The 13627-nt window shown below is 35.8% G+C and overlaps 1 protein-coding gene and 1 long non-coding RNA gene across 3 annotated transcripts in view; both read left to right on the plus strand.

Moving 5' to 3' along the window:
• Positions 1 to 13002, plus strand: part of LOC121408834 (cation channel sperm-associated protein 4-like) — a 37207-nt gene extending 24205 nt beyond the window's left edge. For both annotated transcript variants that reach the window (XM_041600495.1, XM_041600496.1), the window contains 2 exons: positions 11092 to 11385; positions 12216 to 13002. In XM_041600495.1, the coding sequence (XP_041456429.1) occupies positions 11092 to 11385; positions 12216 to 12467 (546 nt within the window). In that variant the 3' untranslated portion in view covers positions 12468 to 13002. The remainder of the gene's footprint in view (positions 1 to 11091; positions 11386 to 12215) is intronic.
• Positions 372 to 2590, plus strand: LOC121408835. Its single transcript, XR_005969090.1, has 4 exons — positions 372 to 430; positions 1089 to 1128; positions 1487 to 1597; positions 2492 to 2590. It is a non-coding gene; the product is annotated as an uncharacterized LOC121408835 (long non-coding RNA).
• Positions 13003 to 13627: the final 625 nt, after the last annotated feature.

The following is a 13627-nucleotide window of genomic DNA, read 5'->3' on the forward strand; positions in this document are numbered from 1 at the left end:
CCAAAACGTCTGCCCTCTGCACCACCATACCACTTTAGTTATAACTCCCAGGCCAGGATGTCCCGGCAGGATGTGCACCTCTCCATGCTAAAAAAAGAGCAGCCTACGGCTCCGCCCTTAGAATGTCGGACTATTACAGAATGAATGATGGTATGATAATCACGGCCGGCTCTCTCGGCTTTCTCATTTTTAAACAAAATTAGGAAATAGATCAACTTAAAATTTTGGCGTTTTTTTCATTAATTTTTCATCAAATGGTTTCTATTTCTCTCATTGGAACTGACCATACATCTTTCAAAGCATCTCATGGCTCATGTACCCTTGGATTAAGTATTGTCTGTTTTTATTTTTCAATTTGATGCTTTCCTTTTTTTCAAAAGATTGAAGATGATGACAATACACCTGCATCAAATGTCAAAAAGAAACATAGGTAAGATTACAATTGTATAAACACTTTACACAATATAGCAGTGGCATAATGAGCCATGCAAAAAAATTGAGGGGCAGATTATGGCATACGGGCAAAAATTATACAAAGTTGCGAGCGAGCAAAAAAAAATCAACATTTCTATTTAAAAACTCCAATTGTGTGATTGATTTTGACATGATATTCCGAAAATAATATCACATTTCACCCTCCTGTCTTTCCTTTTCTCTTTTTTTCTTGGTCGTAAAAAGCCCCCCCCCCCTCTATACGCCACTGCAATGGAGTCATACAAAATTTAAAAATAGATGGAAATATTACAGTTACGAGCATAATTATTCTTCTTATTATTATTATGATACTTATTCTTTATCTTGTTCTTCTTCTCACTCTTATTCTGAATATTTCCTCTCATCTGGCAGCAGCATGTAACTGCTATGTCGGAAAATTGTTTAATACAATAAACATGTAGATAAAAACTGCTCCTGATATTGATAAGTGGCGAATCATGAATTCTAGAGACGTAGGTCTATGATTATAATTTCATTCTTTTCTCATCAATTCAGTACTTTTAAACAACATTTCATGTTAAAAATCATTTTGAAATATCAAATTTTTCAATCTGGCATTCGATGTTATTTTTTTTTTCTTTTTATGACATCAGAGACGATGTTCCTCGCCTGTTTACATTTGATGCACATGCTGTAAGTATAAATTATGTCCTAATTATCATTTCTTACCTTGATCATTAATCATCAGCTTTTGGCCCATCAAGTCATTTAGGGTTAGACGGTGCATTTTTTTTTTGGGGGGGGGGGCTGGAGGGGGGTTACGGCGCTATGCTGGCAGGATGAAAAGAAGAACCAGTAGAGCGTTTCATTGTTTCGTCTGGCAATTTTCCTTGTCGTTGATTGGCTAAAAACAATGTCCATCAAAACAATTAAAAGATTTCAAGTTCTATTTTTACGATTACAATGACTGCAAGATTACCTTAATGATGTTTTTAGGATTTGCGCTTCTTTAAACAGTTCATCTGAATGATTTTTCTAAACTCGTATACAGATACAACGCGGGGCACGTTTTGCCGAGTTATTTGAAAGCGACGAGATCGTAGAAGACTTCAACGAGGTCGTCGAACTTGATGATGAACGGGTTGAAGAGGTCGTGTCTCAGGTGAGGTCGTACAAGCATGATTTGTCAAAATCACATTACACTCAGTTATAAGTCAAACTTAAAATATGTAGTTCCATGGCTCCGTAACACAAAAGTTTGCAATCAATCGTTAAATACCAATGACCAATCAAGATCGTCGTTGCAGGCGCAATTTGTTTAAAATACTTACAGGGAACCAATCAGTGCGGTTCTTTCATATTTGCAATTCATCGCAAACCTTTGTGTTTGCCCTTTTGTAAAAATTTCTCGAGATATATATTCCCCTCTCAGATTTTTTCAAGAACTAAATGCGAATTAGGGGTTCCGATTATTGAATTGAAATAATTCTTACCAAATCTCACTAATATAAGTCTACATGTATAAAGTGATTTCTTATAATTGTACCACACAAAGTATTCGGCAATTAGAGCTGACAAAAATACATGTACATGGTTATCGAGGCTAGCAAGTCTTGTGTGTTAAATAGACTCAAGATTAATGAAAATCGATAATTAGTATCAATTTTACTTGTGAAACAATACGTAATTATTTTAAGGAACATATAAAAGAAATCTAAATTTGTTGTAGATCACTGCGTGCATATATTATTTTCATCTTATAGTATCTTCTTTAGCAAGCGGCTAAGGTATTCTGCGTCTTGTAATTATCCCATATTAGAAACTTTAGGGGAAACTAAAAATCAATTATTGCACTCCCTTGATTCTTCCCATATTGTATCAAATATCAATAATGTGATATTAGAATTAGAAGAAGAAGTTGAAGAAGAAGAAAAAGAAGAAAGAAGATGAGGATTATTAGGAGGAAGAGAATAACTTCTTCTCTCTTCCTTCTTCACTATCATGACTCCATCTACATCGTGATAATCATAATAATCATTCTTTCTCCAATTCAAAGGAACTGGTAGGAAAGTTGGTTGGTAACAAATGGTTTCGTGGTCTCATTCTCGGTAGTATCATAGTAAACGCTATTCTCATTGGGGTACAGACCAACCAAGATCTGGTAAGAAAATGCAAATATTTCACACAAAGTACTTTAACACTAGTTTTACTTGATTGACCCAAAGCCTTTTCCTCATAATTTTTTTTACAGCATTTGTTACTTCTTACAAGTTTCATGAAACTGTATCTGTTAAATTGATATTTACATAATTATGCAAACAAGGACACTCACATGATCTGTTTGCATTTTTTAGCGTTAAATCTTGAATGTTAAGGTACGAGTCCCTTACATATACCTTTCTTAAAGGTAAATTGAATTTAATTTGATTACCAAATCTCACTAGTTTATTTGTTATCATTGTAACGTCATGAACATAATACTAGTATTTGGCAATCGAACATATTTTCACTGTTTACACAAGCATCTACAATGAATTTAGTTGTTGTAGATCACTTTGCAGGTAGGCCTATTTATCTTCTTTTTTTTTTTTTACATTTCCTCTGAAAATTATCTTCTTGAGCAAACTTCTACTGGTAATGTTTTCATATTACTTGCCAAATAGGTCCTACATCAAGTACAGTAGAACTAAAAAAAATCCACTGTTTCCCTAAATTTATATCATTTTTTATTTTTTATTCTTTGGCAGTTTTCTATTCAACAATAAAGTCGATTTTTACATTTATGGTGCCGGAAGAAGAAATCCACTATGCATAAACATGCATTGGTGTTGAGTTAGGACTTAAATTCGATTGCAATTTTCTTTAAAAACCCGAATAAGTTTCACGAGTAATTAAGAAACGTATTTTTTTAATATTCAGTCTCAGAAGTATGCTTGGCTTTTCTTCATCTTTGACTACACTGTCTTGGGAATTTTCGTCTGTGAGTTGATGCTTAAATGGTATAATGGATTCACTATCTACTGGAAAGTCGGATGGAACATTTTTGATTTTTTCATCATTGTCATCCTCCTACTTGGACCAAGTGAGTAATTGTAATGACCGTGTAATGGGAGTTATTGGGATGAATACAAAATACATACAGATAGCATGGAATTTAGCAACTAATTTAACTTTCCTATTAAAAATTTGAAACCAAAATAAATAAATACTCATTGATATAGCAACTTCTTCAATTTCCCTTTTTTCATTTATGTTTCATTTTCTTCCTCTATCTCTCACTTTTCCCTCTTTTTTTGGCCAGCCGAATGGGGAGGGGGCACGTGCCCCCGTATAGTTATTCAACTGATTTTTCCTACCAAACTGGTTATACTTAAAGTGATTGTCTCCGCTCACTCGTTAATTTCTAAAGTGTGCGCTCATTAAACATTACAGCACCCCTAAAAAAGGAATACACCTTAAAAAAATCCCGAGTACACAAGTGTTACATATTTATGATGGTCTGTTTTCCAGACATACGAAATAACAAAAAAATGTAAGGCCTACATATTCTATTTCGCTATGGTTCCTCTTCATCTGCACACATTTGGTAAGCCTATCTGCTCAGGCCTACAACTTTACATTTCTTATTCTTCGGCATCATAACTTTCTTTCTCATGATTGCTCTCTATCTATCTCATCAACATCATCATCATCATCTTCGTCATAATCATCATTCATCATCATCTTCGTCATCATCATCATCATCATCATCAACATCATCATCATCTTCATCATCAACACATCACCACCACCACCATCATTCTCATCGTAATCATAATCGGAATTGTCATTATCATCATCATAATTAACACCACCACCACCATCATCATCGTCATCATCAAAGCCACCGCCGTTGCGTCACAGCAGCACAGCAACTATTCCCTTTCTATCTCTTATCTCCTTTAACTTTTTGGAATCTAACCGTTTTATTTTTACAGCTCTCAAATTCTTAGGAAGCAATCGGAACTTGAGAATCCTGAGGGTACTTAGAGCTTTCAGAAGTCTCAGGAGGTACGTCAACTTGAACAGTTCTATCACATTGCTTATGTATGATTAGAAAAATGAAATGATTTAAATCAAATATTTTTTTATGAACCACTTAGATTTAGATATCTTGGCAGTAGTCGTTACATCTCCAACATGATCAAGATTTTATTTCTACATGCAGTGTATGAGAAGTTAATAGCATGATTTAAGATATTGATAGTTCATAAACTATGAAACACTGAAAAACTTTCACGACATATTATAATCATCCTTTATTTTTCTCTTCTATTTTCAGTGTGCGTACCTTAACTGGTCTCTCCATTGTGCTGCAGACTATAATAAAATCGATTCCGGGTTAGTATCAAATCGTATATTTTTCCTGGTAGTATATTTTCAATTTTATTCTATTTTATAGTAAAAGTGGACCTGAAATTTCGAAAAGGGGGTGAAGAATACCATATTTGGAATACGAATTATGTGTGCTGGGAAATAACATTTTCAAATTAGGAGTAAATTGTTTAAAACCGCTCAATAAGAATCAAATTCTGTGTTGCCGATCGATCTTTGTTGTCTCACGCGAAGAGCCGATCAAAATGTATAACACCGGTATAACGTTATTTTCAATGACGTGCTATACCTTGGGTTGATTTGTTTGGTATGATTGTAGCGTTATAGATTAGAGTGTCATCACCGATTTAATTGTATAATTTCACATATACTAATACAATATAAGAACATTCATAATTCCTGACGCTATGCGGTCACGAAGGTTCGTACGTAAGACAAATCTCGCTGTTCGTATACGAATTCTGGAGTTCGTAGAGATTTGAAGATGAGTGATAGATTCTTATGGGCTTCTTAAGAACAACTCAACACTTTCTTGAGGAACGAAATAATTTTCGGTTATACAATGGCCTTGCAATTCGTAAGTATTTCGTAAAAATGCATCGAGTTATTCTTTCGTCAGACTTTCGGTCATCTTACGACGACTGTCGCAAGATGGTCGCATGTGCAACTCACATAGGAAGGAGAAGTCATTTGGGTCACTTGAGTCCACTGCGAACGCCTTACTAACGTCAAAAGTAGTTCGAAAGAGCTTCATGCGAATTTTGTTAAAATGTTTTCAAATCTATGTTCAATTGCTACCGTTCTGTTGAACATAATATACAAAAAAAGATAGATTTGTATACTTTGAAAGTATAGATGGAAAATTTAATTTTGGTGTAGATGTATTATTTCGATTATGATGTATATTTAAATCATACATTATTATTATTTATGTTATGTATAGAATTAAAGTGCTATGTTATGATTTCTATGGTCGAAAGATATTTTGATAAAGAAAAATAAGAATGTCGCATTTTTCGTATTTAAGAAGCTTGAAATTCTTCTCTCATTTTATTTTCGCTTTGGCAGACATGTCAAACATCGCCCTATTCCTTGTCATCATCATGCTCGTTCTCAGTGTTTTAGGTGTGTTCCTCTTTGGCAATGATTTCCCAGTTTTCTTCGGCAATCTCCCATCAGGTGAGGATACATACACAGAGGTTTAAAAAAAAAAAGGCCAGTCGGTATTCTGAAAATACCACAGCAAGAATTTTTACACCAGTGTTAAAATTCATGGTGTTATTTTGACACCATGGCCCCGGGACAGGGGATGCTGCGTGTATTATAATGCTCCATAGGAAGCACCCCTGGTGGGTGTGGCACATATGTTTCGAAAAGTGTAAGGGTAAAGACCAATACTTTGTGTTGAGAACCCTTTATTTTTTGCTTGTCAAATTTCTCGGGACGAGACTGACTTTTTTCGCTTTTTGTTTGTTGAATATCTTTGGACAAAAACAACCTTCGTCCAACTCTTAAGCATTAATGGCTCTAAATCTCGTACTGGGCTCCAATATTGGCTATAAACGCGATTGCTCGGCTCTTTTCTCTTATTTCTTTTATTCAACTGAACAATTAACAAATATTTTTTTAGATAATGTTGAATCTATGTTGAATTAACTTTTTTAAAGGACATCTAAATTATTTACATAGCAGCCGTGTTCTATAAATTTATTGTGAGAATAACCGTTGATAGCCATTTTTATTATTTTTCTTTCCCTATATTATCGTCTGCCTTAATAAGAAAAGCACGGCTTTCACCTTGTTATGATTGTCATTTTCTTTGGCAGCCATGTTTTCTCTCTTCATCTGCTTAACCCAAGATGGATGGATGGGGATATTTGATAGATTTAAGGTAGGAATATTCAGATCATTATTGTAGTGTCGATGCATACGTGAAAGGTATAGGCCATCTGACATCTTGCGATTGGTCCGCGACCAGAATTTGAAATAAAACAGTATAGTCGAATTTGATGCTAATATTAAGACACGGAATATTTTACTGTGTAATTTTCTAAATCATCTTATGAATACCTAATTCAAATTTGCGACTATGCTATAATTCTTATTTGATTAAAAGCGAACTAAATATCTAGTCGTAATGACGTCACAGCAATCCTATGTTTGTCTACAATATGAAACTGATTTGATCTTTACTCCAAAATGAAGACTTGCAATCATCCAACATTTAGTATTTTTCACTTAATTTGGATCTCAAGAAAATGCTTTTCATCCACATTTTCAGAAAATGAGAAAAATGTGATTTGTTCCAAATCGGATCATGGACTAGTCGTATGGTGTTCGATGGCCCTACTATGACAATTACCATGATAACAATTGACTAACGAGAAAGCTTTTCTTCCCTATCAAGGGAGTGGGGGTGTTAACTATGTTTTATAAGTAAGGTATATTGCCGAATTTGTCAAGGATAGCTGTATCGAATGAATTGCTTAGAATTTGCTACAACATTATTAGCTTATTTTTACATTTTTAGTTAAATAAGATATAATTGAATCGCACTATAAATCTAAACAACGACCACTCACTGATGTAATATTTTAGCAAATGATATATTTATTTCAGAACACTAATCTGTACATGCTTGGAGCGTTATACTTCATATTAGCCATCACAGTCGGGGCATTCATCTTCGCTAACCTTGTCGTCGCCGTGGTCGTCACAAATTTGGTAAATTCAAATTATTCGTAGCTCACACACCGATATATTCCTGCCTTCATTACATTATAGAACTTATGATTGAGACTGGAAGGAGCCGATTCATGGCACACACATTGGTCTTGGCCGGAAGTGAAAATGTGCAAGACACATTTTCGAATGTTTCGAGTACCGCGTTCCCATGGTAACGACATACAGTATCATTATCATGATCATGGACATCAGAGGGTGAATTTTATTTTCATTTCGAAATACAAAACGCCGAATGACAGGGAGTGGTATAGAGCCGGAGATAGAGTAATTTTCAGTAATATTTCTAGATGTGCTGTCTTTTCGAGAAAAAAAAAGTGCGGAAGAAATCGACGAAATTGCCTTTGGTGATCAGAATCATTAGTACAAAGATCGCACATAAATTTCGATATCAAGCCATAGCTGGGATCTGATTTACAGAATACAATTCTTTCATCCAGTATAGACGAAATATATCAAGAGTTCATAAGAGAAGTTAGTTCCAAATTTTGTTGAAGCACTATACGCAAAAACACCATTCTGGGCCCCCGTAAAACAAAGGTTATCCCTCTCTCATTACAGGATAAAGCCGTCAAGGAGATAAAACTTGATAAGAAAAAGAGAGAAGATCTGTTAAACACTACGAAAACACACCACGAAGAAGATACCGGTGAGCATATTGATTTCATGAAATATGAGTGTTTCATAAATAAATGAATAAGTGGATGAATAGATTGATAAATAAATGGATAAACGAATAGAATTCAATGATGGTAAAAAATATAATGATGATGATGATGATGATGATGACGACAATGTTCATAATAAAAGTGGACAACGATGGGGATGATGGTACTTGGTTCAGGTTGTTTCAATTATGAATTGGATTTGCTTAACTTTGATGATGACGTCACATATGTTGGTGTCGAAGCCTTTTGCAAAGTTTTACCTCCCTCCGTCATGTTGATATTGACCATGCGTGCCGATATTGACCAATCACAACGTGGTCTGATGCCAATTCGTCCAATTGCCAACTCGTCAACTACCATTTGGTCTACCATCAGTTCGTCGACTATCTAAATGGTCTAATTGCCAATTCGTCCACTCACCATTTCGTCTATATAACCTGTTGGTACAATAGCCTTTTAATCCATATACCAAATGGTCTAATTTGACTAAGTGTTAATCGTGCAAAATGAATGAAAATAAAATGGATATTAGACCAATTGGTTATTAGGCGAAATGGTCATAGACGAATTAGACGAAGTGATGATTGGACCAAATAGTTCTTGGACCAAATGGTTGTTAGACGAAATGTTGATGGACAGAATGGCATTAGACTAAATGAAAGTAGACCATGTGGTGAGTGGACGAGTTGGCAGTAAACGAAATGGCAATTTTACCCATGATATATCCAGGGATACTCACAACTCCCTGATATATATATCCATGAAAGTATAAAAAAAAATTCCTCGGCCATCCATTCATCAATATTACATTTCTCTACGATTTCCCTTCCATTTGATTTAAACAAGATGCTGACCAAGACGTGCCGATCACAAGTGTTAGAGAGGTCTTGGAAAAAACAGACTTGAGTATTCAAAAGCCGCTACACTTCGGGGTAAGCAAACCAAACTTACTAAAAGTCCTATACTAGCCCTACATTTCAAATTATTTGAGGCCACATTTGGCAAAACCTGAAGAAAACGATACACTCTGACTTTGACTTCCAGTTTCGTGCGGTTGTTTGCCCTAAAAGTTGGAAATAATACCTCGTTGGTTTGACAGAATTAACAACGGAATAGTTCGGCATTGTTTCATAGATCGAAGACATAGGATCGTATCATAATCTATACTGCACTGCATAATTTTTTGCAGGATTTCAAGTATCTGACGGCAGAGAAATTTCAGAACTACATGGTCCTCCTCTCGGCTCTTGAAGACAACCTTGCTGAATATAAAACGATCAGAGATGACCTTGATAAGGTTTGTACGAAAAGAAACGTGAAGAAATTAGCCGATTGTGGCCTCTGCTGACGGTACAAATCTCAATGCAATTGAAGATAGCTCCTTTCTTAAAGGACAAGTCCACCCCAACGAAAAGTTGATTTGATTAAAAAGAGAAAATCAAACAAGCATAATTTCATCAAAATCGGATGTAAAATAAGAAAGTTATGATATTTTAAATTTTCGCTTAATTTCACAAAACTGCAGTTATATGCACATCCTGGTCAGTATGCAAATGAGGAGACTGATGACGCCATCCACTCACTATTTCTTTTGTATTTTATTTCATGAAATATTTCAATTTTCTCCTCATTGTCACGTGAAACAATGATTAATTCCTGGCTGAACATGTGGATTTAGCATTGTTTAATACGATATGGTTCAGTCAACTTGTTCCTTGTCAAATCTGTAAAAAAATGAAATATTGCATGATTCAAACAGTTAAAAAACAAAATAAATAGTGAGTGTTGGACATCATCAACTGACTCATTTGCATGACACTGAATTGTGCATATCACTGTTTTGTGAAAAATATGTGAAACTTTAAAATGACATAACTTTCTTTGTACCAAATTTATGAAATTTTTAGTGTTATGCTTGTTTGATTTTTCTCTATTTATTCAAATCAACATTTTTCAGGGGTGGACTTGACCTTAAAATAAATGGAGTAGCTATAAATTTACCTCCCATCAGTAATAGTTCTGACAAAAATATGTAGCAACATAAAAAGTTATTGTATGAAGTATTTTGAAATGAACTCAATTCAATTCAGTACCAAATTCATCCTCAACCATTCAAGCATTCGTTTGTTATCGCTGCAAAATATTATACAGTATTGGCAAGTGGAACTAACAAGATGTAACATGCTCATCCTAAGTTAGTCCCAAGTTAATTATCATTGGCGGGGCTCCGGGAAGGGGGGGGGCGGAGAGGACACCCCCTCGATTTTCTAATTTTATACAGCAGGCTAGCGTATGGGAGAGAATCTTCCCGTCGCCTAGCGTTAGATGGACCACAAAATTACAAAATTAACAAAGATATCGAAAATCCTACAAATGAAAATAAAAAATAATTTTGATGACTACGAAAATGTTCAAATTCACATCGTGTTAGTCTATTGGTTTTCCAGTTATTTCTGCTGATCAAGGAAGTGAACGAAGTCGATGATACCGATGATCATGACCATCCCGCGGCATCCGGAGCGTTAGCTCCAGAAACGGTAGACTTTGAGAGAATCGGGGTAAGAGAAGATTGAAAATTTGCACAGAGTAAGTGTATGCTAAAAATTGAATTTGTTTTGATGGGGAGAAGGAAGAGGAGAAGAATATGAAGGAGATGAATTTGAAGCAGAAGAATTTGAAGAAGAAGGAGAAGGAGGAGTTGAAGAAAAAGAAGGGGGAGGAGAACAATTTGAAGAAGAAGAAGGGAGAGGAAGAAGCGGTCGGAGCTAGGGGAGAATAAAGAAGAAGACAATTGTGACAATGGATTTCATGGATTTTCATTATGCGTTGTCTTCTAAAATCCTTTTGTAAATATTGACATTTAAAAATCCAGAAAAAGGGAGACATCCTTTCCAATCTTCTGGAACTGGAACAGCATAAACTGATCTCCACGCGCCAAGGGAGCCTCTCTGATCTAATCAAAGATGCAGCACGCCTGGTCCCAGTCCCGACCAGCAAAACTCTTGGCCAGCCCGCACACTTCACATCACAGCACTCCTCTAGAGATACCAGCAAACCCAAAAGCAAGACGGACCTAGGAGATACAGGGACATCCTTGAAGATCAACCATGATGGAGTGAGCGCAGGAACGTCAAGGTCTCAAGATCGAATGGCTCCCAGGGTCGGGGTGAGTTGAGTGGCAGAAATTTGATTGAGGAATCTAGGGGAAGTCATTTTTGTCATCGACTCTACAATCAGTGGTGTAATTGATTTAAACCCTAATGTGTTTAGTCCATACACTGCAAAAAAAAATCCGCTGTTGATTTAACACCAGCCCGGAATCTATATATGTCCGCACCAGAGCAGTGTTAACAACACCAGTTTCGTTTTGGTCTAACACCAGAAAGGTGTTTATACAACATCAGTTAGTATTAAAACAGCATCGGTTTGATTCCAAAATGGTGTTTCAATACTTCTCTGGTGTCAACATAATAGGTTCCGGGCTGGTGTTAAATCAACACCGGAGTTTTTCAGTGAATGGTATTGGACGAACTGAGAAGACCACCAACTGCTTGTAGAACAAGTTATAATAAACCATAAATTTTGGGTATCATAGGAGATTGATCTTGAAATATCAGAATTATTTTTTTCTTCCTCAAAAAAGGAAGATACCCCCTATCTACAAAATGAGGGGCAGCGCTACAAAATAAAAGAAAGGACAGACTGTCTCCTACGATATTTCAAGTGGTGGCAAAAAAAAATCCAAGGAATATGAAAAGAGGGGTCTAGGTTTTATATTACCCCTTATTTTTTTTTATTTATTTCTTTTTATTGGGGGGATAAATTGGGATTGGGCCATTACAACTACCAAAATATACCCTGGTGCCACCCCTGTATAAAGTATATTTGAATAATGAAAAATTGAAAACATGATGTAAAATTTTGCATCCATGTCAAAACTACTTTCAAGATGACCTCAACCAACAAAGTATTCTCCTTTTATGTTATTCTGAGTAGGTGGAAGAACAACCAACAGCATCGACACGTGGTGTGATTTCAGTATCCAATGCTGAAGACAGGTCCATCACACCCGCGTCGGAGTCCATATCCAAGAAGCCAGAGATCGATTCCGGGTCTATCCCAACAGAGCCCGAGTCCGGGTCCACCCCAACAGAGTCCTGGCATCCAAGTTCAGAGCCTTTGACATCTGAGACGGAGTCCCGTTGGGCGGTCCCACGGCACATACCAAAGTCAATGCCGCCATCTTAGGAACAGGAATGTATGTACCTCCTAAACCAGTCGGTGGAGTGTGCACATTTATGGTGTTTGGAAATGTAATTAATTTTTCCTATTTACACATTGCAAAAATTATAAAAACTCATCAAATTAGGCAAGGCTGAAACTCGCTCTCCATTCCATAGGACTACTGATCATACTCTTCATATTTTATCTGGATTTGTTGGACATTGTCTTTAGGAGTTGAGCCTCTAAACGGTAGAAGTTGAGATTTATCTCAACGTTCAAATCAATCTGTGTATTGTTCTTAATTTTTTTTTAAATCCCAATTTCTTTTAATATGCTCTTATCTTGCTTTCAGTTCATCCATTCAAATATTTATTATCTTTTTCTCCCCCTCCCCGCCTTATCCCTATTCAATTATCCCTTGCATCTGAAGCCCTAAATGTCTCTATTTATGAATCAATTTACAGTAGTCTTTTATGATTCCATATATTTCTTGTTCATTTATTTTATGACAATAAAACAATATTTCTATCACTGTTGATACCTATAGCCTATTATTATTCCCAAGTATTCTTTGTTATTTTTTTTGTAATGGAGATAGCCTACGAGTCTCCTACGCTTCAAAACACAGAAAGCTGATGCCTGTCACTCAATATATTGCATGCAAAGTACATTAAAAAAGCATGGCAATTCTTTGTTTTTTACTGAAAATTGTTTTAAGTGTTACAAAGTGGATGTAGTGTTGAATTTAAACTTAGGGAGATTAAAGTTTCTTTTTTTTCGTCAGCCAAATCCATTTTAACATATAAATTCAGTGGTAAATGCATTGGTATTTTCTTTTTGGTAAATGTACATCTAAAACATAATGACAAGGAAACTAGCCAGTGGCGTAGCTACGGGGGGGGGGCCTGATGGGGCACGTGCCCCCCCCCCCGAGATTTCTTGTGCCCCCCCCCCCCCCAGAAAAAAAAATTGGCAGAGCAAAAAAAGAAGGGGAGAAAGAAGAAAAGGAAAAAGGAAAAGAAGACAGAAGAAAAAAAAGAAGAGGAAAATAAGAGGAGGAAGACGAGTGAATAAATTAATGTGAGGGGAAAACTTACCCAAAAAAATCTATCATGTTACTCTATAAAATTTTTGCTTGCGCTTCGCGCCAGAATTGCCTGTTCAATGAGATTCATATCTTGCTC

The sequence above is a fragment of the Lytechinus variegatus genome, chromosome 2 (genome assembly GCF_018143015.1).
Source record: "Lytechinus variegatus isolate NC3 chromosome 2, Lvar_3.0, whole genome shotgun sequence".
In the NCBI taxonomy this organism is placed as follows: Eukaryota; Metazoa; Echinodermata; class Echinoidea; order Temnopleuroida; family Toxopneustidae; genus Lytechinus; species Lytechinus variegatus.